The sequence below is a fragment of the Phalacrocorax carbo genome, chromosome 6 (assembly GCF_963921805.1).
Source record: "Phalacrocorax carbo chromosome 6, bPhaCar2.1, whole genome shotgun sequence".
Taxonomy (NCBI): Eukaryota; Metazoa; Chordata; class Aves; order Suliformes; family Phalacrocoracidae; genus Phalacrocorax; species Phalacrocorax carbo.
The window spans coordinates 16,701,810-16,729,192 of record NC_087518.1 but is presented as its reverse complement, the minus strand read 5'-3'; the positions used below and the strand labels follow the sequence as shown (position 1 = coordinate 16,729,192).

General features: G+C 36.0%; 1 protein-coding gene across 3 annotated transcripts in view; it reads left to right on the top strand.

Annotated features, from left to right (window-relative positions):
- The window catches only part of CACNA1D (calcium voltage-gated channel subunit alpha1 D), a 198,457-nt gene that overhangs the window by 131,444 nt on the left and 39,630 nt on the right, over positions 1-27,383 (top strand). For 2 of the 3 annotated variants that reach the window (XM_064453889.1, XM_064453888.1), the window contains exons 22-33: positions 421-527; positions 1,647-1,734; positions 2,236-2,343; positions 2,513-2,565; positions 2,818-2,964; positions 3,656-3,857; positions 5,100-5,258; positions 6,599-6,709; positions 12,304-12,387; positions 23,761-23,889; positions 24,621-24,686; positions 26,445-26,536. In XM_064453889.1, coding sequence (XP_064309959.1) covers positions 421-527; positions 1,647-1,734; positions 2,236-2,343; positions 2,513-2,565; positions 2,818-2,964; positions 3,656-3,857; positions 5,100-5,258; positions 6,599-6,709; positions 12,304-12,387; positions 23,761-23,889; positions 24,621-24,686; positions 26,445-26,536 — 1,346 coding nt within the window. Of the gene's footprint in view, positions 1-420; positions 528-1,646; positions 1,735-2,235; positions 2,344-2,512; positions 2,566-2,817; positions 2,965-3,655; positions 3,858-5,099; positions 5,259-6,598; positions 6,710-12,303; positions 12,388-12,717; positions 12,802-23,303; positions 23,343-23,760; positions 23,890-24,620; positions 24,687-26,444; positions 26,537-27,383 lie in introns of all 3 variants that reach the window. The other variant, XM_064453890.1, reaches the window with a different exon arrangement.

Here is a 27,383-nt window from a genome sequence, read left to right as displayed (position 1 = left end):
TGTGATACGTTTCCAGCTCCTTCAATTCTCAAGACAGTATGAATGATTAGGAGCCAGAATCTGGACATTACAGTTTAGTAAGCATGGAAATTTTATGGTTCTTGCAGTCAGTTTTCTAACAAAGGCCAAATCAATTCAGTGTAATCACCTCAGTCTAATCAGTTTTTACACAGAAAATAACATATGTTCACATCAGAAACAATTAACACATTTGCTGGTGTTGCTTGAGCAAAATTTTTATGATTTAAATGAAAAGATTTTGTGTACATAGTGGGATTCTTTTACATCTCAGTTGCTTTTTTTAAAAAGTGAAATAATATTGTATGCATTCACACTCTAGGCAAGTGTCTTGTAAACAGCCTAAATGTGAATTTGAATAAACTGAATTATAGAGTAAACATGTAACAATTATATTTTTAGATGACAGCTTTTGGAGCATTCCTTCATAAAGGGTCCTTCTGCAGGAATTATTTTAATTTGCTGGATTTGCTGGTTGTGGGTGTTTCTCTGGTATCATTTGGTATTCAGTAAGTACTATACTTATAATGTGAATGATTTATTTTTGCTTTGGGATTTTATATTTATATCAGTCTTTCAGCTCCTTTTGTTCCCCCATTGTGTGTGGGTGTGCAGTTTCAGTATTCAGGGTTGGGACTGGCAAGAGGAAGTGCTTTGTATGGAGAGTGTTGTAATTCATTACTAATATGGGTTGGAAACAAATTACTACTTCGCGCTATTACCAAGAGAACAAGGAAGAGCACCATGACACTGTATTGTATAGCAAGTAATTCCTGGAGCTTCAGGAGGTTTATATGCCTTCTTTTGTGCTGTTACCACATCTACAAACTAGTTCTATGAGCTTGCTTTATCAGCATTGACCTACTGGGATATGTAACTTGACAGTATTTGAAAGGAAGAGAAGTTGAACCTTAACCAGGACTTTAAGTGGTAGCGAAGAGATTTTTTTGCTTTGCTTGGATCAGTCTAAACATAATATAAGAGTCTGAAGGTGCTTATGGATTCACTGAGCAGTTGTGCCTCATTTAAAATCATCTGTGAAACCCTTAGTGACTTAGAGCAAGGGCTGGGTGTCAGTCAGCTGCTTCCCACTTTGTATTCTGCTTGCACTAGAATACCTATTACACAAGCTTTCAGTTTCACAATATGTTTTTTAAAAGTCTGTCTGTTATTCCGTCCTCAAAATGCAGTCATAGCTACTTAAAGAGAATGTGAGTCATTTAAGATCTTTTCATCTCCAGCTGGTTGGAAATTAAGGTATCCATTAATTTACAGGGCTTACACAGTGTCTTTGAAAGAGCTTGTCAACATTGAAAAGTACTTTGGGGACTGTTTTGCTCCTGACCAAACCTAACTGCACTACAGAGTCTGAGCTGAGCTGAGCTTCTGAGCTGTTAATTCCCAAGTTGGTCCAGAAATTAAAATAATTCTTATAGTATTTATGAGATCGATGCTATTTTCTAATATTAATAAAGGATCAATACAGAAATACTTTTTTAAACCTTGTATATATAATCTTGAGACTTTTTTGGAATTTCATTTATAAGGAAGTTGCAAGAGCATTGTTGTTATTAGTAATAAAATCAGTTACCTTCAAAGTAACAGAATAACCTTTTTTTTCCCCCTAGATCAAGTGCTATCTCAGTTGTGAAGATCCTCAGAGTTTTAAGAGTCCTGAGGCCTCTAAGGGCAATAAACAGAGCAAAAGGACTTAAGGTGTTTATTTTTATTTTTTAAGTTATATTTCTGTTGGCCTGATTCTTCAGTCCTGCCTCAGGTTATAAATTCTTGTGCAAGAAAAATTGCCTAGAGAAGTTCACAGGGCATGGACATAAGTCAGTTCCTGAGTCTTAAACATATTAGGCCAGGTTCTGCCCACAGTTACAGCAGTTTATACGTGGAGGAACACCAATGCCATGGAGAGCAGATTTTGACCATAATACTTGTTGTGAACCAATGTTCCAGAGTAATATTTTAATTGTTTTTCCATAATGCTTATGCTATTTTTATTCAGTCGATGTTGATGTGTCTATGTCAACAGACTTAGAGACAAATTTAGAAAACAAATTTAATTGTGGTAGTAGGCATGATACTGGCAACAGAAGAATAGCAGTTTTAAAAAAATCTGAATGTGATAAAATAGACTTTTACAGTATGTATTCTGTAATACTAAGTAACAAGTTGTATTAAAATATAGGTTTTTTTCTTTTTTTTCAGCATGTTGTTCAATGTGTCTTTGTGGCTATTAGAACTATTGGTAATATCATGATTGTTACAACTCTGCTGCAGTTCATGTTTGCTTGTATTGGAGTGCAGCTGTTCAAGGTAAGTAGACACACTCAAAATTTATACTACATCAAGAAAAGCAAAGCTGAGTTCGGTTCTCGGTGGCTTGCTGCTGGAACTGGGTTGGTCCCATTCTGAACCAATCATAGTATAATTGTGTTTATTTGCATATTCTCCATTTTGTCATTGCTTTTTATTTTGTGTGCAGGGAAAATTCTACAGGTGCACCGATGAGGCAAAACAGAATCCTGAGGAATGCCGGTGAGAACATCTTTGATCTAAGAACAACAGGTTACTTATTGAATAATTTAGCAGATATGGGCAGGCATGTGCCAGACCATTTAGGTTTGTGTAAATTGGATTTATAATTTTAAATCCACCAGAAAACACAGGTTAGCAAGGAAACAAAACAAATTTAGGGAGGGATTAAAATAAACTGTTTTGAATAAAGCATTGAGTACCTCTAAGGCTAATTTAATATTCCATTAATGTCAGTTTGTTTCTTTCCCACAGAGGGATATACATCGTTTATAAAGATGGAGATGTTGATAATCCAATGGTCAAAGAGAGGGTCTGGCAAAATAGTGATTTCAACTTTGATAATGTTCTGTCTGCTATGATGGCCCTTTTTACAGTATCCACTTTTGAAGGCTGGCCAGCGTGAGTGAATTCTCCATGTTTTCACAGCATTGTTAAGATGTTTATGTTTTCCAGAACAGTTCTTTACCATTTACCAGGCTTTTTGGGCAACAAAGCCATTTTAAGTGATGGTATAAAAACTTATTAATGGAAAAAGTTAAAAACCTACTGTCCTTCTGAATCTTTGTACTTTTCCTATATTTCTTCATTCACCTGTATCTATAGAGGGAAAACTTCTTTTACATTGTTTCCTAATCTTTCAGCTACTTTTGCTATAATAAGCTGTTCTTTAGCTGTAATGGAAGTAATCCTTTTAGATGTTTATCCATCGATGCCCTTTAATACCAATATGAAAATTTTAGGCCTTTGAGTAAAATACTACAAAATTGGGCAGTAGTACACTGCTTAGAGAGGCCCAGGAAGGGCAAACTACCCCTCTCTATTTCCCTAAATGAGTAAAGTCTTGGAGGATAGCTTGGGGGATGGGGAGTGCAGGGGGAATACAACCATCTTGTCGTATTCTTTTGGAAAAAAGCATGTAATGTGTGGTGTGAATCTTCTGGTTTTGATATGCTTGTAAGCACTTTCAGTAACTAGAAAAAGATAACAGTAAACAGCAGACCATTTCTGAAATCTGTCCTCTGAGTCTGCATATTTTACTCTATTTTGACATTTTAATACTAATAAAGATAAAATTTTGTTCATTTTTCAGGCTGCTGTACAAAGCCATTGATTCGAATGGCGAGAACATGGGACCTGTATACAACTACAGAGTGGAGATCTCAATTTTTTTCATCATCTATATCATCATTATTGCTTTCTTTATGATGAACATATTTGTAGGTTTTGTGATTGTTACATTCCAAGAACAGGGAGAACAAGAGTATAAGAACTGTGAGCTGGACAAAAATCAGGTTAAAATAAATAATGAACTTTTAACTTTTGAAAGTATTCTTTTTTATTTATGCATGAAGAGCTTACTTTCTGCTTTGGGTCAGAAGAGGGCACCAAACACATATCTTAGTAAAAAAGTGGAACTAGCACATACTATCAACTGGTATTCAGGCCATTGTTAAGTTCCTCTTTCTGTAAGCCCAACATATCAGTCTTTTTGTCATGAAAGGTGTTACATTAAGCTTGTTAGCTTAGTGTCTCACTTGTTGCTGTCACATTAAGCAGAATACAGCACTTGCCAGCTTATCCATGGGCAGAGGGAGGGTATACAGTAAGAACAGGAAAATAAATCTTTCATCCTGAATAGTCTGAAAGTGTTCAAAATATTCTACTCCTCTTTTTTTTTTTTCTGTTTATCTAGAAATTCACAGGGGATATTCAGTTTCAAAGAGTAATTAAAAAAAAAACCAAAAACAAAACCAAAATGAACCTGTCCCCTTTTGCTCTTTAATCCTTTGACTGAGAAACTCATCAGTCACCAGTCATGATTTTTTCAGGTACTCGTGTCCAACTGTAACATCCTTCATTTAAAATTAATCATGAAACTTCAACCAGCATTCACTCCTCATTTTGTGCCGTATCAGTCAGCTTTTATAAGCATTCTTCAAAAGACAAGTGGAAGGCCCAGCTTACATGAAGATTTTGGGCACTAATAGAGTAGGAGATGAATCCATGGTGTTCCTACATATGTGACATAATTTTGCTGGGCAATTTAACTGAACTATTAGGAATAACTCTTCCTCTCTATTTATTTTGCTGGCTCTAGGGTTGTATGCTATGCAGTTACATTGGTGGTTGAAAGCTTAGTAAAGACAAAGTGTGACTGCCAGATGAATTAATAGTCATGCTGTTAATAGTCATGCTATATACTATGCATATACATAGATAGAGTCTGCGGTATACTGCTGTATATTACTACACTGTATACAGGTGAAACACTTCAGAATTTCCATGAGCATTATTTGATTCATTGTATGTGGCTGAGTAGTGTATATGATTAGGTACAGTTGTAAATAACCAAGTGAGGATTGGTGAGCTACTTGATTACTTTATTAAACCTTAATAATAAAACCCCCTATGTCAAGTAGATAGACTGTCTGCTTTTAAGACTTATATTTAACAATTTGCACTTATTAATTATATTATCTGGTGATTAACTGTTAGGTGTAGTCTGACAATTTTTGATGTATTTGCTTTTACAGCGTCAGTGTGTAGAATATGCCTTGAAGGCACGTCCTCTTCGTAGATATATTCCAAAAAATCCTTACCAGTACAAATTCTGGTATGTGGTGAATTCTACTGGATTTGAATACATTATGTTTGTCCTCATCATGCTGAACACACTTTGCTTGGCAATGCAGGTAGGAAAACCAGAAGCTCTTTTGAAATGTTGGCATAAATTGCAGGGAAGGAATGGATGATATAATGCCTTTAATTTATGGCAATCTGTATTTTTTTATGAAGTGAAATTTTAAAAAACCCCACACCTCTGATCATAGTGCTCTTCTGTGATGTGTTCTAATCTGTTCATGGGTTCTCTGAAGTAAAATTGCTTAAAACAGCTTGTTGTTGAAAAAGGTCTTCCTAACCTAATCAAGATCTTTGAGCTTTATTTTGTACCTGCAGTGTAATTTAATTTATATTATATGTGGGTGTTCCCAAGATAATCCATGTGCAAAAAAATCTGAAGAGAATATAGAAGTCTAATTTTGTTAGCAAATGTTTCTCTCAGCCCCTTAGATTCTTTTATCTAATATATTCTTTTATGCAGTGCTTTTAAGCATTACCTCACCTCTGTGTAATTTCTCTAACTATTCTGTGTTCATTTTGTATATGTACTGGTTCATATTTAGTTGGTTTGGACTGGATGATCTTTAAAGGTCCCTTCCAACCCAAACCATTTGGTGACAGTTCTATCTTCTGTGTCTGTATCTTCTTCAGAAGTTTCAAAACTTAATATACGGAGCAACTCTAGTTTTGTGTGATAATGCAAACCTCCTGCAAATATGTTTTCATATATTAGCTGTATGTCTTTATATACTTGTGTGTATTTTTGCATGTCTGGGGTTTTTGTGTGTATATGTATTTTTATTATTCTAATTTTTCTACATTATGTATGCATCTCTTTGCCAGCTATTTCTCTTGTCTACTTTTCCACATCGTCTCTTTCTTTTCCCTAGTACTTCAGATTTTGATAAGAAAAAGAATGGTTCAAATTCAGTTTATAAAACCATTCTACTTTATTTCAGTAAACTGGCCTGCAGTGTATCGTCTGAAAAATATCACTCCTACACAATATGTTATTCTGTGACTAACATACTGCAGGCCTTCTAAGCAGGTGTGACACAAGGTTATGTGATTTTAAAACCAAGCATATGAAACTTGGGAAATTGCTGATGTCTAATACTCCTTTTTTGAGGGAACAGTTTTCCTCTCGAAGCCATCTCTCTGGAGATTCCCTTCAGATGTAGAGGAATGACAATTGTGTTCCACTTAGTGCCTAAACAGAATAGATTTAAACAAGTCCATTCTTGACCAGAGATATTCAGCTGATCTTGTATGTATATAGGTGTGCATCATAAATACTACTAGAAAATATTTTCCTGTGCTGCATTTTTGCCAGCTTTGTCTTAGGCTATCTTACTGTCACTTAAAATATTAAAGCCTATACTTTTAAAAGTATTGTATTTTTCATTCACAGCACTATGGACAGTCCAAGCTCTTTAATGATGCAATGGACATTATGAATATGGTATTCACAGGCGTGTTCACTGTTGAAATGGTTTTGAAACTGATTGCATTCAAACCCAAGGTAAGTTTTAGATATGATTTAATTAGGTCATCACCACAGGAATTAAGTATAATGTAAGTTTCACACTAGCTATGTATTACTCAAAGCACAAAAAGAACCTATATTTCCCACATTTATCTATCAGTGGAATCATAATAGAAATGTTAATCTGATAATATGTATATATGTAACTCCCAGAAAGGAAATGCAGATATCAGAAAAAATATTACAAGGTGGTGGTTGAGATCTGGAATATTTTGAGGCAATGAAAATGTCCCTTTGTAAATCAGATAAATAATTTTCTGTTACAAGTATTACCACTTCTCCTATTCATGGTGCAACTTTCATAACTTTACGCTAAGTTGATCTCCAGTAAAGACCTGTGTGTTATGTTGTATTTCCTATTCTACAATGCAAAATTATTTCTTCACTTTATAAAATATAGCCAAGTACTACAAACACACACATAAATAATTTGCATATTCAATAGCCTTTTCAGATTTTGTTTTCAGTTATGCATAGATGCTATTTGGTAGAGGGCCCCACAGGGAGCAGTTGATTGCTTGCCTTAAAGGGACACTGTCAAAATGAATAGTCCAGACACATTTTCAAAAGTAGATTTGCAAGGGAAATGGATAAGTATAATTAATAATTTAAAAAAAAGACGAAAATCAGACTGCTACAGTTATGCAGTCTTCTTGTTCAGTTCTCATGCCCATTTTATGACAGTGCAAAAGTTAATAATGACAAACTATACTAAATTTTCTTTTCAGTACAATAAATTCAATATTTATTCTGGCCTGATATCTATGTAAGTAACTAAAGTGTGGCCACTCGTTATATATGGAATTTGAAAAAAAGCCAGCCATGCCATTTGAAGTTTACTGATCTCACCATCTAAGGCTGGTATTTCTCATTTTCCGTTGCCCTTCTTTTAAAGTAATCAGAGTTTCTGCATCTGTAATTGGCCCTGAACAGTGCCCTTTCGTAGTGTTAAGTAGGGAACTGGATGACTGTAGGCTGTGTGGGCAGTGTTATTCTTGCTTTGAACAAGCTAGCTCTGATACTTAGAGCAACATAGTCATGTCTTCCCAGATCTCAGCATGGAGAAGATGTGTAACTACTTTCCAGCTTTTCAGAACTATTTATTCAGCTTGCATTTACTCATGAGCTTGGTTGTAGAGCCTGAGCTACTTGATTTAAAGCTAGCTTGTATTTGCCTGCAGAAGTAAACAAGTCATACACCACTTGAGATGTGAAGTGTGGAGTTGTGGGTGAATGCTTGCCCACAATCCCATAGTCTTGCTCTGCACTGTCCAGTCCATTGTACATTTCTAATTAAGTAATTTATTCGTATTTTTGTGTTACCTATCTTATTTAAATGCTTAGTATTTCACATTAAAAATAACAGAATATGAGGCCCCAGAGGACATAGCTCAATATGCTGACCACAGTGTCATGAGTTTGCTGATTGTGTTTCCTGATTTGTATTTCCTGTTCTATATCCTTGTTTCACATTGAAGTTTCAGAAGATTTTGCTGCATTTTAACATCTGCTCTTCGAAAGAAGATTGTGAATCCTTGTATGGTTCTCCATGCACTTGTAACTGTAGTCAGAAACCAGCTACTGCAAAATATAGTGGTCTGATCATGAGTGTGTAGATCACAGTGCTCCACTTGTATAATGGACTTCCTACTTGTTATCAAATGCAATGTCTTAATACTGGTCTCTAAGACTTTGTACAATCTGAGTTTTAACTCTGTTGCAACGTGCTTTCTATCTGATTGATGCTTTTACTGTGAGAGATCCCTGGGTCTGAACCCTGAGAGTTTGAAGGGCAGACACTGTCAGTGAAAGGTCTTAACTTCCTGAATTCCGTTCCCCCACAGATGCAGAACACCTTAAAGATTAATTAGCAGGACAAGGCTAAAAGGTTATAATATTAACCAGACTTCTGGCAGAGATTAATTAACAGAAAAGGAAAGGAGTTAAGTATCTTTAAGGTTGTTCCTCTTATTCTTTGAAGATGGTAACTTTTTAAATTGTCAGATACTCTTTTACAAAACACCTGTTTGCAACATATATTACATAGTTCATTAATAATTGCAAATCAGGTAGCAGTCTTAAGCAGAATGTGAATGTCTTCTGTAATCTAAATTTTAAACCAGATATATGCGCAAACAACAACAAATTGCTTTAACTCATATTAAGATTTAATAAAGGTAGGAACAATCTGAAACCTAACTTAAGATTTTGCTTTAGGGTCCATGAGGGAAGACTGATTAATTTCCTCTATGTTAACGTCACTGGCAGGTTTCTTAGTCTAGTCTGGCAGAATGGACAGTTTTATTTATTAATTTTGTTCATTTTAAGAATTATTTCAAAGATGCTCGAAGCGTCAAATAAAAAATCCATTACTCTGTAAAAATTACAATAGATAAAAACATGTTAGTTTTTATCTCAACTGCTTGACAGTGTCCCCTTAATACGTTGACAAAAATCCTGTGAAAACTGTGGTCTTTTGGTTTCGCTGGTCATGCAAACTTAAGGCTACTATAAATTACTGATACTCTTACTATGATGTTCTGTTGTTTAAAACCAAGGAACTGCAGACTGCCTTACAGCTCTGAAATATAGAAAACTTGGATAAGTGATAGATATTAAAGGTGATGCTGAGTGTCTGGCACACTTCTTCACTGGGAGATTGAAACACACAGTGCTTTGCAGAATGAGGCCCTAAACTTTTCAGCAGAGTACTGACATAACTAAAATTTTTATGTGGTAGATCTATAGAAACATATTTTGGTGTTAAGTCTCTATGCCTGCACATTCCCCAGCATTTGTGATTTAATCCTTCAGCAGTTCTCAGTGAACAAATTTTTCATCATGTAAGTTAAAAGAGCAGGCATTTTTTCTTCACATTGTTCCTCACATTTGCTAAAATATGTTACTTAGCATGGGTTAGTACAGTACAAAACAAAATACAGCTATGAAATCTAAAGTAATACATTAGCACATACCGTGTGTACAGCTTCATGATAGCTAGCTGTTACTTAAACTTGTAATGATTTTCCATGTCGTTTTACATCAGATTTTTGTGAGAAAAAAAGAAAGATGGCTAGTAAGTGAATTGATCCTGGGTCATTGCAGTGGTGAAAGCAACTTATTTGCATGATGTTTATTTGCTGTGACTTGTCCATTCCTCCCTTTTCCAAAACCATCTTTATTTTCTCTTAGTTTTTTTGTTTATTTGTATGCTTTTGCTTTACATATTACTTTGAACAATATTTGTCTATACTGATGGAAAAGGTTTAATAAAATAAATGTGTAAAGTATTTTAGCTGTGTTGAATCAAAATGTGAATTTGTTATTTCAGTGCCTTACATTGTAGCGTGTCTAGTAAAGTCACTTTTTCTATAGCTGAAATTAACTTTTATTTGGAGGGCCTTTTTTGGTTCCTGTTGTAGAGAAAGGTGGATACCACACCTCAGGATTGTGCTGATTATCTGTTTGCTGTTTGCCAATAGTCTCGTATGTATATATAAAAATATTGCAGTTTTAAAATCAAGAAAGATACTTCTTTCAAATAAGAGAAACAAGGAATATGAATGATAAGAATATTATGAGTAGCTCCCCTTCTTTAGTTGGCAGCTGCTAATCTCTTTAGGATTATAAATTTCAGTATTGTTGAGGTGGTTCAGCATGAAGTTCAGTAGAAACTTTGGGAATGGCTGCTTCTTGTGAAGTGGCATGAGTAAGGAAGGAGTGATAGGGAATTGTGCAGGAGCTCGCAAAAATGGATGTGTTTGTTCAGGAGGCCAAATTCACAAACATTCACTTTTGCCCCAAGGCTGGAATTGAAGATTAACCCCAAAGACCCAAAGCATGCGGCACAAAGGGCTGTAGTGATAATCGTACTCTGATCTATTTTCCTCTTACAGCCCCTGCCTTAAATGAGGGAATGATTATAGTAATTTGTGTTTTAAAAGAGCTAAAAGAGAGTAGCATTAGAAACATAAGAAGGTTTTCCTGACTCTGCTCAGTGCTTAGTCTCCTAGAATACTCTGTAGAGCTGAATTCTTCTGTAGCAGCTCTCTCTCATAGTCTCCAGGAGCAAATTTTCACATGAAATTAGCTTTTTTCAAATAGTGATGCACTTGAGTGTAACCTTTAAACTGTGAAGTTACTAGAAATTCTAACAATTTAAAAATGTGGAGAAAAATATTGTCCAATTCTAAAAAAAATTTGTAGCTGATTTTTTCTGTGCTAACAACACATGCAACAATTTAATCTGCTCAGCTAAAAGATTATTTTACAGTAGACAGTGTAATAATAAGTGTAACTAGACATAAGGTTAGACTAGCACACTTGTATTAAACTTTTTGCTAAATTGATTTTTTAGAGCTTCGATACTGTCTGTCGAGTTATATTTTTAAATAAATTACCAGGAAGTTAGAACGTATGTGTAAAAAATGTACATTTCAGTCTTTATCATGTAGTGCACATTCCTTAGTCATGGTTGGCTGATAAATATATCCGAATGAGAAAAAGGGCAAGTTCAGTAATTTTTGCAATTCTGAATTTCTGTAATAACTAGGCAAAATCCACATTTTGCACAAAGCCTACGTATCTATTGCCTTCAACTGAGTAATATGAATCTTGATTTGTTCCCAGTGGCAAATTGATCCTGGAACCTACCTCAAGGTTTCTTCTGAAACACCTTTTTACTCAAACATGCAGTTTTGATGCCAGTAGACAGCTGATTGTATGATAGCACTTTATAATGATTTGCAGCAGTGTGCCAATAACACACACTTAGGGTATATATTTAAAGCCATAAAATGTTGGAAGGGTAACTAAGAAATTTATGAAAATGAATTTTCAGACATTGGACTGGCTGCATTAAAAGCATTAAGGAAGGCTTTTAATGAACTTAATGTTCAAGTTGTTGTGATTCCTAGCACTGACATCACTGGTTACAGAATCAGGCCCTGTCTGGCAATGTAGTGACATTTCCTATATTAAAGCTAGTTTATGAATAGAGGATTAAGTCAGTTCTCTAATATTTATGCACAGTTCCATGTTAATAATTGTGCATGTTTAACCAGTGATGAGCTTTGACCCTTTGAATATTTTTACCAGTCACTTAGATAGGACTACCATAAAGTCATTAATGTTAAAGAGGTTTCAGTTGGCTTGGTCCTGTAGAAATATTATTAAAGGGATTTTGTCATGCTTGTAAGGGTATATATGTTAGAATTTTTCAGCCTTGTTAGAAGTCCAAAACCAGTTTTGGATGATGATGATGGCTTGCTTGCCAACATTGTGCTTATACGATGGTGTATTATGCATGTGTACTGTGCGTGTGTGTGCGTGTGTGCCTGTCTGTGTGTGTGTCTGTACATGTATATATATAAAGTATATATATACACACACATGCACATATGTGTTGCTTTTCCTTCAGTAGGCAATATTGTTTGTTTTGTTTTGTTTTCTCATTAGACCACAGGTTTTGTTTAACTAATTTCTGTTTATGCAAAACTAAACAGAAGTATGCAAATATTTGACATTTCATGTGTAATCACAAACGTTTGCACCCTGCCTGCTCTGTTCAGGGCTATTTTAGTGATGCCTGGAATACGTTTGACTCCCTCATCGTTATTGGCAGCATAGTAGACGTCGTTCTCAGTGAAGCTGATGTGAGTATATCCCAGCTTACTTTCCCCAGTCCCTACTTCTCTTTCTCTGTCTCCCCACTATTTCCATCATCTGGACAAGTCACAGATTTTGATCTGATGTTTCTAAAGTTTGAGTACAGACCAGTCATAGGTCAATTATGTTGATATGGGAAATAAATAGCCTTTTTTTTCTACCAATTTTTTTTTAGCTATGGAAGGGAAAGATTAGATTGTATAGTGGTACATCAGAGAAGCCTAGAGTGTTTCTGTGTTATAACACTGTCCTTTTCTTCTCTTTTTCTGTTTGTGTTTTTCTCTTGCTCTCTTTCTGCTGAATGCTTGTCCTAACAGCACTATTTCACTGATGCATGGAACACTTTTGATGCCTTAATTGTTGTTGGTAGCGTCGTTGATATTGCTATAACAGAAGTTAATGTAAGTAGCAACTGTTCATGCACTAAAAAGTAATTGCTGTCATCAAGAAATGCAGAAAATGTAAACTTTATCCCCCCAAATCCTTTTTTAGAAAAGTATGTTTTACCCTGGAATCAAGGACCAAAACATTTATATAGATGTTTATACAAGCTGTTATTATAAATGTATGTACCCATAGAGTTGCACATGCACGTAGCATAGTGAGGCAATGAGACTTATACTTTTCTATATATGTGCAGAAAATATTTAAATCATTTTATGTATAAAAATGGATTTAAGCCTCTTGCTATTTGACCAGTGATTTTTGTAGGTAGCTTGACCAAGATAATTCAAGATTCTGTAAGTTGTTTCAGTAGCTCAGTTTAACAAATAATTATATTTTTTATTGTGGAAGGTTTGGTTTTTACAGTGATGTTAACATTCCTATCTCATGAGGTAGCAGAAGAAGGGTACAGAGAAAGTAAGGCTTTCCATGCTGTAGAAAATATGTTTATTTTTTCCTATTCCTTTTGCTTTTCCCATCCTGCAGTAAATGTTTGAAATTTGGATTACTCTTAAAGTACTTGGAAAATTCCATCTTTTCACCAAAATTTTGACTGATGGCCCTTACACATATAGGTGTTTGGATAACAGAGAAATCCCTTTTCAAGAAAAAAAAAAGGGAAATACTGTTTCTTTGCCTGTTTTCTACCTGACTTGCTGGCTTTAACAAGGAGAGCTGTATCACAAAAATGCCAAATGAAAGATAACCAGATACATACCAGTTCTGTAGCTGATATGCAAGTGCTTCCCATACTTACACGTTTCTTTGTTTAACTAGTCAAAATCAAATTTCAGAGGAAAGTGCCTCTTCTCTCTAATGCTTCTTGAGAACTCAAAAAAGGAGGCTGAAGGTGGTCTTGGATCCAACCCAGGCACTGAAAATGCTGAGGGAGCACACAGACTCAGTAGGTGAGGTTAGCGTGTTCCACCTGATGAGGGTCTTACCTGTTCATCATTCTGAGAACTAAGTTATCCAGAAATACCCATGATGCAGGAGATCCCCAACATTCACATATTTTCCCTGTATCAATGAACAGATTCATCAGAGAAACTTGCAGATATAAATAGTTGCTTGGTATTCTTTGAAGATATTTATCTTGCATGTTTTTCTACAGCAGTCACAGTTTATGAGCTGGTTAATAGCATTCCTTTCCTCTTAACTGTTTTAGTAACCTACTTGCTAGACATCTTTTTTTGACCCAGTGGATTTTATTACTTACCCAACTGGTTTCTTTTCAGTGGGGATATTTAATATGCATCATCTTTCAAAATACTTTTAAATTTGAGTAAATACTCTTAAGTGGTGAATATTTAAGTTGCACTATCTCATCATATTTTGGGGAAGCAAATCCATCCTGTGGCTATCATTACAGTTTAATGGCAATAGTTTTTCACAGAAAACACACTTTAAAATTTATTTTCCAAAGTGGTTCATGTCAGGAACCCAATTCTTATGATCACATTCCTCCAGTCAATAGCAGAAACCCTTTGCTCCATTTAGACAGTAGCTTGATTTTGGAACTGTGAATACCATGAGAATAAAGTTGCCCAGGAACATGGAAGATCAGTTGTATTTGAAAAAAACTGTGATCTGTTCCAGGCATTCCAGGACGACAGAAAAGAAAAAGCACAATACTCAAGATCTGTCTAGAAGACAGTTTTTGGCTTTCAGTGCATTGTTCAGATCAACAGACCACCCACTAGCGGCTTGGATTTGTCAGGCTGGTCTTGAATGAGGCCGTGGTTTGACGAGGATGTCTTTTGGCATCTCTGTGAGCTTAGCAGCCTTTGCCCACAGCGCTTCTTACCCCCATAACTATGTGAGCCGTGCTTGCATGAGAGTTCGAAGACTTCACAGTTGTCTGGATGAGGTGCTGAGCACAAAGTATTGGCAAAAGGGTGGGCCATGGTAAGGCAGAAATGAGTGGATAAGGCTGCTGCCAAAGGAAATACTTATACTGTGCCCAATACAGGTCTCCCTTCAGAGCATATTAGCGTTGGCACAGACAACATGAGTTAGTGGCAGTAGCTACTGTTAAGAAACAGCAATGTACATAGTTTTTAATCTTCTTTGGTTTAGTCTATTTGGTAAGCATAGTAATACCTATTATAAACGCATTTCAACCATAGAAAACAAATGTGTTCTTTTATTTTTTTTTAAGATGGCAGAATATCCTCAAGCAAACAGAGTCTATTAGCCCTCATTAAAGACTTCACATTTCTTTACAAAGCTGCAAATTCTACACTGTCATCTCAAAGAATAAATACAATGAAAATAATTTTAAGGCTGATTAAGGCTGATTTTACGATAAACTATGAGAATCTCATAACTAACTGCATTACTGGAAAGAGCAGTGGAGGAGTGGTGTGGTAATGTGGAAGCAGAAGGACCTTAGCCTGACCCTTAGATTTCAGACTGATTTTGCTCAGTTCTCAGCAGGTGATGGATCTTTCTATCTGTAAACTGAAGGAACCTGAGCTGACAAGGAGAGTCAGCCAGCACAGAACTACACTGTCCTATTGAGACATTTCTCAAAGTATAATTACAGTTAATGGAGCGGATTTTTAAAAGCTGCCTCTAATTTTTGTTGTTGTTGTTTGGGTTTTTTTTTCCAGAAGACTTTGGATTTAGACTTTCAGCTCAAGTATTTACAATTTACCCACTATTTCCATTCACAGTAGTACTGGTGTAGATGAGCATAATATCTGAGGAATGTAAAATGACCAGTTATTTAGAATAGTTTCCCTAATAACTGCAAAATGTACTTGTTTGTGAAGAGACTGAAAAATAGCTCAAATGTACTTCCATCACCATAGAAGATGCCCCTGTATTTAACCCCATATTCAACACTGTATGGACAGTGTTAATTTGACAGCATGACTTGTAACTGATGACTGCTGAGCTTTCAGCTGTGAAGAGCGCTGTGATTTTAGTAATTCATACAACTCTCTTGAAAATATTCTGGAGATCAAGTAGTGATCTCCAGGAAAATTACACACCACAGTCAAGAACTAGCACTGTAATTTCTTGGTTTTTCATGCTATACTCACTAGAGAAAAAAGGCTCATCTTTGATGTCTTCTAGTACTGCACAGCAGACTATTTGTGTACTAAGTATTGTCTGTTTCTTGTCTTTTCCACCTTTTTGTGTTTTGTTTGTGCAAGTCATTAATGTATTACAGTTTCAAAATATTTCTGGGCTTGATTTCCCATTTTCAACATGAAACAGTAAATGCTGCAGAGTGTCCAGGGAAATTTCTTAGATTTTTATTACTTTCATCATTTTGATTTTTCTGAATTATTCCTACTTCATTAGTTTTGTGTAAATTTCTGTAATCCAAATTCAGTATTCTAGAATCTTTGTCTTAATATTTTTCTGCATTCTGAATTGTGCCATTCCACCTGTACTTTTTATTTAACACCAACAGTGATCCTGGGAAATCTACAGCTCTGCTGAGATGCTAACAAGACTTTGTTTTCAATGTGATTTCAAGCATGATTGAAATGGTACCTGTGAAAATTCCCACTATAGAAACTTCTTAAACTGAGGAAGCTCAGGCTTGTTTGAGGGGTGATCTGGAACAGTGTAAATTGCTAGCACTAATGTAAAATCAGATCTTGTTGCAGTTGAAACTGCATGAGTACAGCCATCTTAATCGATCAGTGTAAAAGACAATTTGAAAGAATATGAATTCCTACAATAATGTACTCAGGATGAACTAAACATTCTTATAAGTTTGCGTATATAATTGTCTCATGCTGTGGAAACAACTCAGCATGATTCTGATAGTCTAGCTATGTACATTTAGACTAATTCCAAGGGCCAGCAAGTTCTTCTAGTATATAACATGCTTGTATCTGACCCATTTTTTTCAACAGAGGGGGTTGGACTTTCTAGTTACATATCACCTTGATTTCAGTATTAAATTCTGGAAATTAAATGTCATCTGTTTTGGTTTTTCTTTTCTTATTTTTTTGATGTTTATAATAATGTATATGGTGCCCTGAGGCTGATTCTTCTGATCCAGTAGCCTCCCATTCACATATAATCCAGGAAATTACTGTGTTTTGAGTATTTTTGGTGCCCCTAGAAGTCCATGTTTAATGTGTTCAGCAACTTACAGGACTGCTTAGCATCGTCAAGGACTGGATCAGTAACCACCTCCAGAAATGAACCACCTCAGAGCAACATATATTTTGGCAATACGCTATTTTCTATGATTTTTTTTTTTTAATTTACTCTGTCATTTAATATCCCTTCCTGTTACTAGTTCTTCTTTTATGAACCTAATTGGTTTTCATGTTCATTTTATTTTTAGAAATTTGTAGAGGCAAGTATATATAAGTAAATATATATGGTATAGCAATAAAAAAATTAAAAACACTACTAAAACCTATGTAATTACTTTTGGGTTTTGTAACCTTTTGTTTTCAAAAAGTTTCACATGACACACAAGATCTTGTTTGGTCATAAAAATGGTTCCTTTTCAATTAAGAAAGCAGATTAGTGATTGTGAGACACATATTGTGGTCAGTCCATTCTGGGAGATGAACATATGTAACTTAAGACAATAAGAGATAAATAGATCAGAAATAAATTCTGAACAAATAAGTTCTTAAATGGAAATAACCAACAAGTCTCAATCTGGCCTGACTGTATAGAAATTATTTTATTTTTCAGCTCAGAAACCATTTGGATGACCAGCACTGGATGACTTAAAGGCATGATCACATTGTTACAGTAGTAGTTACAAACATTTTATTTTTAATTCACTTTTTAAATTTAAGTTTCTTGTACCATTCATGTGCTGCCAAAATGTCGAGAAAATGGGGAGTTCATCCTCTTCTTTTATGCAAATGCTTAATGCAGTCACTATGGGACTAATTTTATGCTTGAAGTTAAGTAAAATTCAAGTTCTTTGCTGAAATAGGGCTTAAAGTAACAGCATTATCTTCTTCCTGAGCCCCTCAGGAAAACTATTTGTCTTGAATCACCACTGTAAACATGTGAAGCTTATTCAATACTTACATTACCGTAACTACTAACAGTGGCTAGTAGCAATGTCATACATCAGGAAAGACTCTTTCAAAACCAGAACTGGATATGCTGCCATTTGGCAAGAAGGAGCACCACTATTACCATTTCAGCACTATGCCGTGCATAATGTTGACTTGTGAACAGTGGGATACTCTTTTCGTTTGCTACACTACTAGTGGAGCATGTGCTGGGAGGGCTGGTGCCTGTCATTACAGAGCTGTCCACTCACCTAGTAACTGGTGGGGATCTTGCTTGTGCGGAGGACGGGATTTAAAAAACTCATATCTACCTCCTGTAAGAGATTCTTGATTCCAATTTTGAACAAAAGCACTGCAATTAAGTTTGAATCCCACTTTATGCATCAGTATCATATGTTAGAACTTATGCTTTGTTGCTAGTAATTAATATTTTTTAATACTGTTAATACATTTTGTAGACTTTTGCAAACATATCTCTTTAGGCTTAAGGATAAGTCAGAAAAATACATTCTTATTGCAATATGAAATATGTACTACATTACAATATATAATTTGGAAATAAAAGTACATTTCTGAGCTGCTTCCATGAAAGTTTTAATACTAATAATTTAGTTACTGTACTGCACAACAATATTTATTAGTTTTCATAATACCCTATGCCCTCAACATGTTAGTTATGAACTTAGAGTTTTAAATACATCTTTTACAAGGGAAAGGATACTTTTTATATCTACTCTGGTGTTCTTCACATTGATTCAAAATTTTTACTAAATTATGTATATGGGCATTTGGTTCAAGTTGAATATGGAATAGAGAGAGCACTGTCTAACCCCAGTCAGCAACTAAGCACCACACAACCACTTGCTCACCCCAGTGGGATGGGGGAGAGAATTGGAAGAGTAAAAGTGAGAAAGCTCATGGGTTGAGATAAAGACAGTTTAACAGGTAAAGCAAAAGCCGCGCATGCAAGCAAAGCAAAACAAGGAATTCATTCACTCCTTCCCATCTGCAGGCAGGTGTTCAGCCATCCCCAGGAAAGCAGGGCTCCATCACGTGTAACAGTTACTTGGGAAGACAAACACTATCACTCCAAACATCACCCCTTTCCAACTTCTTCCCCCAGCTTTATATGCTGAGCATTACGTCATCTGGCATGGACTATCACTTGGGTCAGTTGGGGTCAGCTGTCCTGGCCACGTCCCCTCCAAGCTTCTTGTGCACCCCAGCCCACTCGCTGGCAGGGCGAGGTGAGAAGCAGGAAAGGCCTTGACTCTGTGTAAGCCCTGCTCAGCAGTAACGAAACATCCCTCTGTTATCAAAACTGTTTCCAGCACAAGTCCAAAACCTAGCCCCATACTAGCTACTGTGAAGAAAATTACCCCAGCCAAAACCAGCACACACTGACTATGAAGATCAGTTGCTAGCACATTTGAATTCCAATAATTATTCTCTGAACAAATCGTATATGTGTATACATACATGCATACAGACACACATAGACTACACATTTCTGAAGATATTTTGGCAACCTGAATGCTTTCCTTTATATGTTATTGTTGTCATATGTATTTGTCATTTGGATGTTTCCTTCTGTATTTGTAATCATGATTGCATCATCATTATGGGTTCATTTGTTTTGGCATACTCTCATGCCCTTTGGCACATTCTGTACAAAAGAAGAATTTGACCAGCACTGTATACTAATATCCACTGGTTTTTACCATGTTTATTTTTTCTTAAATGCAGAGCTTTCAATGCATGATGCAATCTGGTTCACACTGTTCACAGTTTTGACATTGAAGCTTTTTTGAGTTAGGATGTTTGTTTGGAACTTTTGTTGCAATATGAAGAGTGTAATGAGGAGTTACTGTTCAGGAAATGTGCTAAATTTTTCATGAGCAGCAATAAATACTTGACCGAAATTGGTAGCAGGTTGCAAGCATTTTAATCAGTGAGGCAGAAATTCAGGTTGATCATTGGTTAATCTTTTATGAAGGTTGGGATTGTTTGGGGAAGAAAGCTGCTGTGTTGAATTTTGATTAAGAAAAAGAAATCATGTGTTACTGCCTATTTGAAGTATTTAAGAATTGGCTTAAAATTACATAGTTATGAAGTGCATTGCTGAACTAGGCTCTCAGTGTAGCTGGGACATGGCTGACAGAAAAGGTAGAATAATTAAGCCAGTCTCTGTCCTCGTTTACCTCATTGCAGTGCATCTCTTAGCCAAGCAGTGAAAGCAGAAGCTGTTCATTTATTCTAGCTGTGCCCATTACCAGACTTGTAGCAGTGATCTTAGAAAGCACAGCTGTCGTCTTAGGAATCACGTAGTCCCACAGGGGACAAAACATGATAATGACCAGCCAGTCCCCAGGCATTTGGGGCACGAGTAGTATTAGAATGATTGGTGGAAGGTAGAGGGGAAAGAGCAGGCTGTTGGTAGATTGCCTAACCACAGGAAATATTATTTGCTGAAAATATTCTTGTCAGCAACTGTCACCCAAAGAGACACACTCTGCTCAACCTGCCTCCTCCTCAGTCTCAAGTCTATTCTAATACTTTCCCTAAATATACATAATGTGCCACCTACTTACATGTGTACCTGTGAAGTAATATTACTGAAGTTGCAAAAAAGATTATGTGTTTGGGTAGTGTATACTTTTTCCTTATCTGTAGGAAGCAGACGTTCTTTGCTATTGTCAGTCTGTCTGTTATTGTTACTGAAGATTGTGTTACTTTAATCTTAGTTTCCTGGGTCTTAGTATTACTTCATGCTGGATGGACACACATAAATGTTAACTAACTTTGTCTCTTAGACAAGCATTTCTTTCATAAATAAGTTTGAATAATGTTTTCTTTGTGTTATATCACTATATTAGCTTCATTATAATTATTAATTGTAATATAAACCAAGCTGCTGTAGTATCAGAGGAAAACACCAGAGAGGGTAAAGAATTAGGTACAGTCACTTTAAAATATCAGTACCCAAAACACTTGGCCAATGATGGGCAGAAGTTGAATGTTTTTAGCTTCAGTAGGGAAAAAATCCGATAGTATCAGGAGTTTGTTTTCATTGTTTGTTTCTAGCATCGATCTCCACCCTGGTATTTTTGTACAGTTTACTTTTTGTGAACAGGATGTTCTCCTTTTCCTTTTTCATTCCTGGCCTGCTTTTTCCAGTGTCCATAATTTATAATCAATCGTGTATGACAGTCTAACACTTCCCAGCGGCAGCAGATCAGCTGTCACAAACAGGCAGTTAGGACTGCTTAGTACAAAGAAGGCAAGACATTTATGAGAGGAGTGTGCATTACACAGTCCTGTGCATACACAAATACATTCACTGCCCTTCAGACAAAACAAAAAGGTTGAGGGATTTTGCACTCATCATTAAGTAATCAGCTCACTGATTAAGACAGTATCAAGCTCAGCGTGAGTCAGTTACTAGAGATTAATCCAAAATTTCAGGCGCCTGCAATTTCTTTAAAAGTTTCAGATAAAAACAAATTTTTTTCTGTACCAAAACCTCAATAGCAATGTGGGTCTGTGTACATTAGTACAGGTTTGTGATTGATGTAGGTAGACAGCTTTGCAAGATTGTTTCCATGTTTTGTGATATTTTGGCATTTATGATATTTGTGATTATTAATTTCTCCTTAATCTATATTTTTGTGGTCTAATTTCAAATTGTTGAAATATGCAGGGAATTTCTAATGCAGCAACTGTCTTTCATTGGAAGGATATTTTTTTGTGTAAGTGCTATACAAGTGTATATTTTATGTAAGTGCTTTCAAAGCTTAGACATTACAGCAGATTTTACAAATACTCTGTTTACTGAAGTCTAATGAGAACATCTGGGTTTTGGTTAATATTCATGCATCAGTTTAGTAATAATCCCTTAAGCAGTTTTAAAAGTCTTTGTTTCAGAAGATACTGATATCCTGGCAGGGCAGTAATGTATACCTATGTAGCTTGCATATAGTTGTATAGTTATTTTTACCTCATTTTCCCCTTGTGATACTTTATAAGTTTTGCAAAAAGGTAATAGACAAAACAATTAGTATTTTAATAAATATCACTAATGATATAACTTTAACAAAGTACTACCTGGTCTTGGTTTTTTACCATACTGTGTTTGTATAATATACTGCCAGTATTTTCAGCAGAATCAGCTTCTCCTTTTCCCTTCCTTCTCCCCAAGTTTTACCTTAGGTAACAGCAATACTTGAGATTTCACTCAGAAGCATGGCATTGAGAGTGTGTCTGATGCATCCACAATGTGTTGGAAGCAGCACTGAGGAGGCATCATGGTTATTGCTGCTATATGTGATGATAATTGTTGAAAGGTGCCCCTTTAAAAGGAGGATATTTTAAGCAAGACAGTAAGACCCATCCCTTGGATCTAACTTCCAGAATCCCATTTGTTCTAGTGTTACAAAACTTTTAAAGATGCATCCATTCAATTTTGGAAGAAGCTGCTGTGAATCTGTCAGTGCATAGGCAAGCATGGACAGTTGGTCCTTTAAGCTTTGCTAGCTGCTTTGCGATGTGTCTGACCATTTAGGATATTGAGACAGTTTCTCCAAAGATGGATGGAGACATTATATAGAGAGAAGTGAGTTTCTTTTTCACAGGACATAGAGTTTGGCTCTGTGAACAAGAAGTTGGTGTGTGCCTCTCTCCTTGTAGCTCCTGAGTGTTGCACAGATCACTTCCAAAAGGGTCAATCAAATCCTGAAGCCCTTTCTCCAGGCCTGATCCTGTTACATGAGCCCAGGTATATGAGTACTTTGTAGATGGTGAGAGAGTATTGGCTTCTTATTTGCACCTCTATGGGAGGGTTAGCCTTTGTGTCATTATGCTACAAATGTTTGTCTATCGCTTTGCCAGAATAAAAATCTGCCCTTGTTAAGCACTGCAAAACCCAGTGTTCATCACTAAGTTAACTCAAGTGAATTACTTTGATTTAAGGGAGCTCCTGATGTGATATAAACCACAATTATTGAATATGGTTAGATTCCAGTGATGGAGTGATTAATCTTCTAAAAGAGTGCAGCAGAAAAGGGACCTTGAAAGGCTGGTTTCACCCCAAAGCTTTGTTCTTGAGTTTTACTTAGGCTTACTGCTACAATTTTATACAACCTGTGGAAGTCAATGGCTAATTTTGTTTGGCTTACATAGAATCAGATATTTTATTTTGTATTTACTTTCCATTGAGTCTTTTAAACATGTTTTATACTAGCAGATTTTAGTATAAGTCAGCCAACATGAAATGCTAAAGGGAAGGTTTTAATAAGGATATTAATGTCTTATTCAGGAAGTGTATTGAGTTCAAAGATGTTCATTTACATTTAGAAATAAAGAATATCCTTCCTTCTGTTTATGGTTAAACTTATTTTTTTATCTTTTATTTGATTTTAATATTTGATGTTCTTAATTTCTTAAAGCCAAAGCCAACTGAAACAGTCACAACTGATGAGTCTGGGGTAAGATGAGTAAACTGACCCCAGTGGTTTTACCTCTACTTGAGTTTATTCTTTTTACCATGTCTATTTTCCACCAATTTTTTTCTGTATTTTTCATAACTGTCTTACTACAAAGGTGTTATGAAGTGGTTTGCATTCATTGTCAATGTACTATTGAAGTCTACTACAAACAAACCCTATATGACCCTTATTAACAAACCACAAAACTTGGAAATGCATGTGATGTGTGAAGCATTTCTACAGGTCCTGTGTTTTTAGCATGTAATTTTTCCTTTCATATCATGCTTATCAAGGTGAAAAGGCCCTCAAGATACATTTTCAAATCTTACCTCCTCCACCTTTACATTTGATGTTGTTTTCTGGAAGTGTTGCATGCTTGAGTTTGTATTTCGTTTGACTTCTTCGTGATGCTCTTCAGAACTCTGAAGACAGCGCTAGAATCTCCATCACTTTTTTCCGTCTCTTCCGAGTGATGAGGTTGGTGAAACTGCTTAGCAGAGGAGAAGGAATCAGAACTTTACTGTGGACATTTATTAAGTCATTTCAGGTTAGCAAAAATTATTTGAATTTGCTTTATAATTACAATAATTTATACATATATATGAAGTAATCCCCTGTGGAGTGCAAAACCCATTTCTTTTTAAATTCATGCTATCTATAATGGCGTATGTATTTGCATACTAATGCCAAAATAAACTTCACCAGTTACTTCATTGAGTCCGTGGGTCATTCTTTGTCATTTAATATTCGCTGTTACCATGACATTTCTACAGTTTTTCATTAAAAAATATTTGGTATATCTAAAAGGGATAGGATAGGTTTGATACACACAGGTCTCATACATCCACACATTTTCTTAGATGACTACAAAAGAGGAATTTAATCTATTTTTTATGTAAAACTGATTTCATAAGTGTAACAAATAGATATCTGAATCCTTGCTCCTGAAAACTCTGATGAATGTGAAGTTAATGGAACTCTGTAACTTATAGAAGGAAGTATCTTTGTGTTGTCAGAATCAATAATGAAAATAAATTAAAATCTGCTAAAGATGATTCTTCGCCATGGTTTGCTGGCAGAAATAATTTAAAATATAATGAAGCTTGTGTTCGTTGTATGCAGCAGAATATTAAGAGTGACAGGTAGTAACATTTTAAGCACTTGCATAGGAAGAAAACCCTTGGAAAAGGCTGTGTTGTGCAAAAATTATTTTTGTAAATGGAAATTGAAATTATGGTGTGAAATTATTAAAAGACAATGCACCTGTCCTGTTTCTAGGCTCTGCCTTATGTTGCCCTTCTGATAGCCATGCTGTTCTTCATCTATGCTGTCATTGGAATGCAGGTAATTACAGAATTTTTTTAGCATTAACAAAAGTAAAGTGTTGGCTACTCTGAGACTTGTTTACTGTGTTCATTGAAATATTCCTTTGATAGTGGTGCTATATATAAGGCAGAGCTTTCAGAGTAATGTAAAAATATTTTTTTTGGCTGTGATTTTGGTAGTTAGAAAATCCAAAAAGGTCTAAGAGAAGAGCTTGGTGTGAGCTTATAGTATCTCTGATGAAAGGAGCCACTCCTCTTCCATGTACATTGCATGTATGTATGAGAGAATGTATGGATGCTCTCTTGCTATAGACTTGTTTGGGAATCGGGCATTAAAACTCCAGTTTTGTTTGTTTTGTTTTTTGTTTTGTTTGGGGTGGGTTTTTTGTTGTTGTTTTTTTGTTTGTCTGTTTTTAACATTTTTCCCATATGAAAAGAATAGAATTAGGGAAATAATCCAGTTAAAGATTTAGGCACAGCTGAGCCTGTGGTTAATCGAGAGTAGGATATATGTACAAGATGTACAAGCACAGAAAGGATTTTGATAACTTAAAATGTAAAAATGTGCTGTTGGATGAAGAAGCAGCAGTGCTGTGAGAGCAGAACAGGTTCTCCAGCCTTAGTAACTGGAGATAGCTAGGTAGGAGAAACCTGTAGGGAAACTGTTCCTAAATTTCATACTACTGGGCCATTTCTAGTGTGAGGATGGGATAGCGGTTTGAGAGGGGGTTGCACAGCCTGCAGGAAAGCAGCAGATAAAGGGACTGAGCGTGGAGCTGTGACTGGGAGCGCAGTCTGAGTTGCATGGTAGTCTCTGTGCCACACGTGAGATCTAGTGCTTGCCTAAGGAGGTGCCTGAGGAGCGTGGCTGGGTGATCATCAACACTTCGGTAGAATCTCCTTTTAGGTATCCTGATTTTGGGCTGCAGTTCTCTTCCCCCCCGCCCCTTTCCTCCCCCCCTCCCCTAACCTGTCATAAGGTCTTGGGATAGCTCTGTATTCCACAAAACTTTACGGATGTTTTCTTTTGTTTTCAAAGTTGTAAGGTTCTTCAGATCAGCCCAAAGGGAGGTCCTAATTAAATGCGGTAGATGATAGAAGAAATATGCTGAGGGGAGTGGTTTTGCTTCTGGATTCTCTCTCTTCATCATTTATCCAAAAGCAACTTAATGTCCTTACAGTCCAGCAGCATGGATACAGAGCGTAATGGTGTTAATCTCTCTAAATTAAGCAACAGCCTTTACTGTCTTGTAAAAGGATATAAATGCCTTACATTGGGGAAGAAGAATGGTCTTGTGGCCAAGGAATTGCAATTTAATTTTGAGGAACAGACCTCATTTCTATCTCTGGCTGAGACAGGATGCTCAGACTTTCTGTGCTTTGGTTTACATCTTTGCATCTCTCTTTCTCTATTTAGATTCAAGGTTTCCAGGACAGCAATTATTTTCTACAAGTATGAACAATATTTAGGACAATAGGGCCTTAATATCAATAAAGGAGTCTAGGTGCTAGTTGGAAACAAATAATATTTTCTCACCTGAAATACAGGAATATGTGTTAGTATTATGATGGTTTATTGATGGTAAATTAAATGATTAAGAATTATCTTGTACATGTGATAAATTTACTGCATTTACATCATTGTCAGGAAAAACTAAAAAGAGTAGAGAAAGTGTATTTGTGAAAGTGTTTTTCATACATATTGAAGCAAGTTTAGACTGCAAGGCGTACAGCTTCTGGTCACTAGAATGAAAGCCACAATCCTATTTTATTGTAGGTATTTGGGAAAGTGGCCATGAGGGACAACAATCAAATAAATAGAAACAACAATTTTCAGACTTTCCCCCAAGCTGTGCTTCTTCTCTTCAGGTGAGTAAACCGTAATTCAGACTTAATCCCATTCTATTTCATTGATCTGTCAAAAATGTCTGTAGCTCTTGTACCATGGGTTTGTTCAAAATGTGTTTGCAAGTGAGAAGCAATTTAGCGTGATAAGCCATACTCTCTATGGCACAGCAGGCTTCTAAATCAAGTGATATGCACCCAGACTCATTACAGCTATTGTGAAACATCTCGTTTATGGAGTAATTGTCTTCAGGTAGAGCCCAAACATAGTCAGCCCTGTGTAGGTGTTGGGAAAGGTGAAAAAGACTGTGCCCTTAACGGTATTCTTCAGAAGCACAGCTAGCTGACAGTTTGAAAAAAGTGAAAGGCTGTGAACATAAACAAACTCTTTTTTACATTTGCTGAATTGATGACAAGAAATAGAGGGTGTAATTTGCAGGAGAGGGAAATATCAGATAAGTAGTAGGCAAAACTTTCTGATGGTAAAGGCAGCTAAATCTTGATGTAGGGGGATTATGGAATTTCCATCACTAGAGAGCTTAGGAAGAGGGTAAACATTTGCCAGGAGTGCTTCAAAATGTCCTGGAGCAAGGAGAGGGAATGACATGGAACAGGGATGCCTCTAATGGTGACAACCTTGAGAGCTCTCTTGCCTGTGACACTGTAACTCTACTTGGCTCCTATGCATTGTTACTAACGTAGTTGGCAAAACTTGCAGGTCATTCCTTACCTGAGGCCAGGGTCATCACCCAATTAAATCTAGTCCCTTAATACACATAAAGACTTTCACCTTTGAAACTAGGTAATGAACGCAGCCGAAAATCTCATAAATATGTAGTTGTCTTGTAAATATTTGAAATCATGGGTCTGT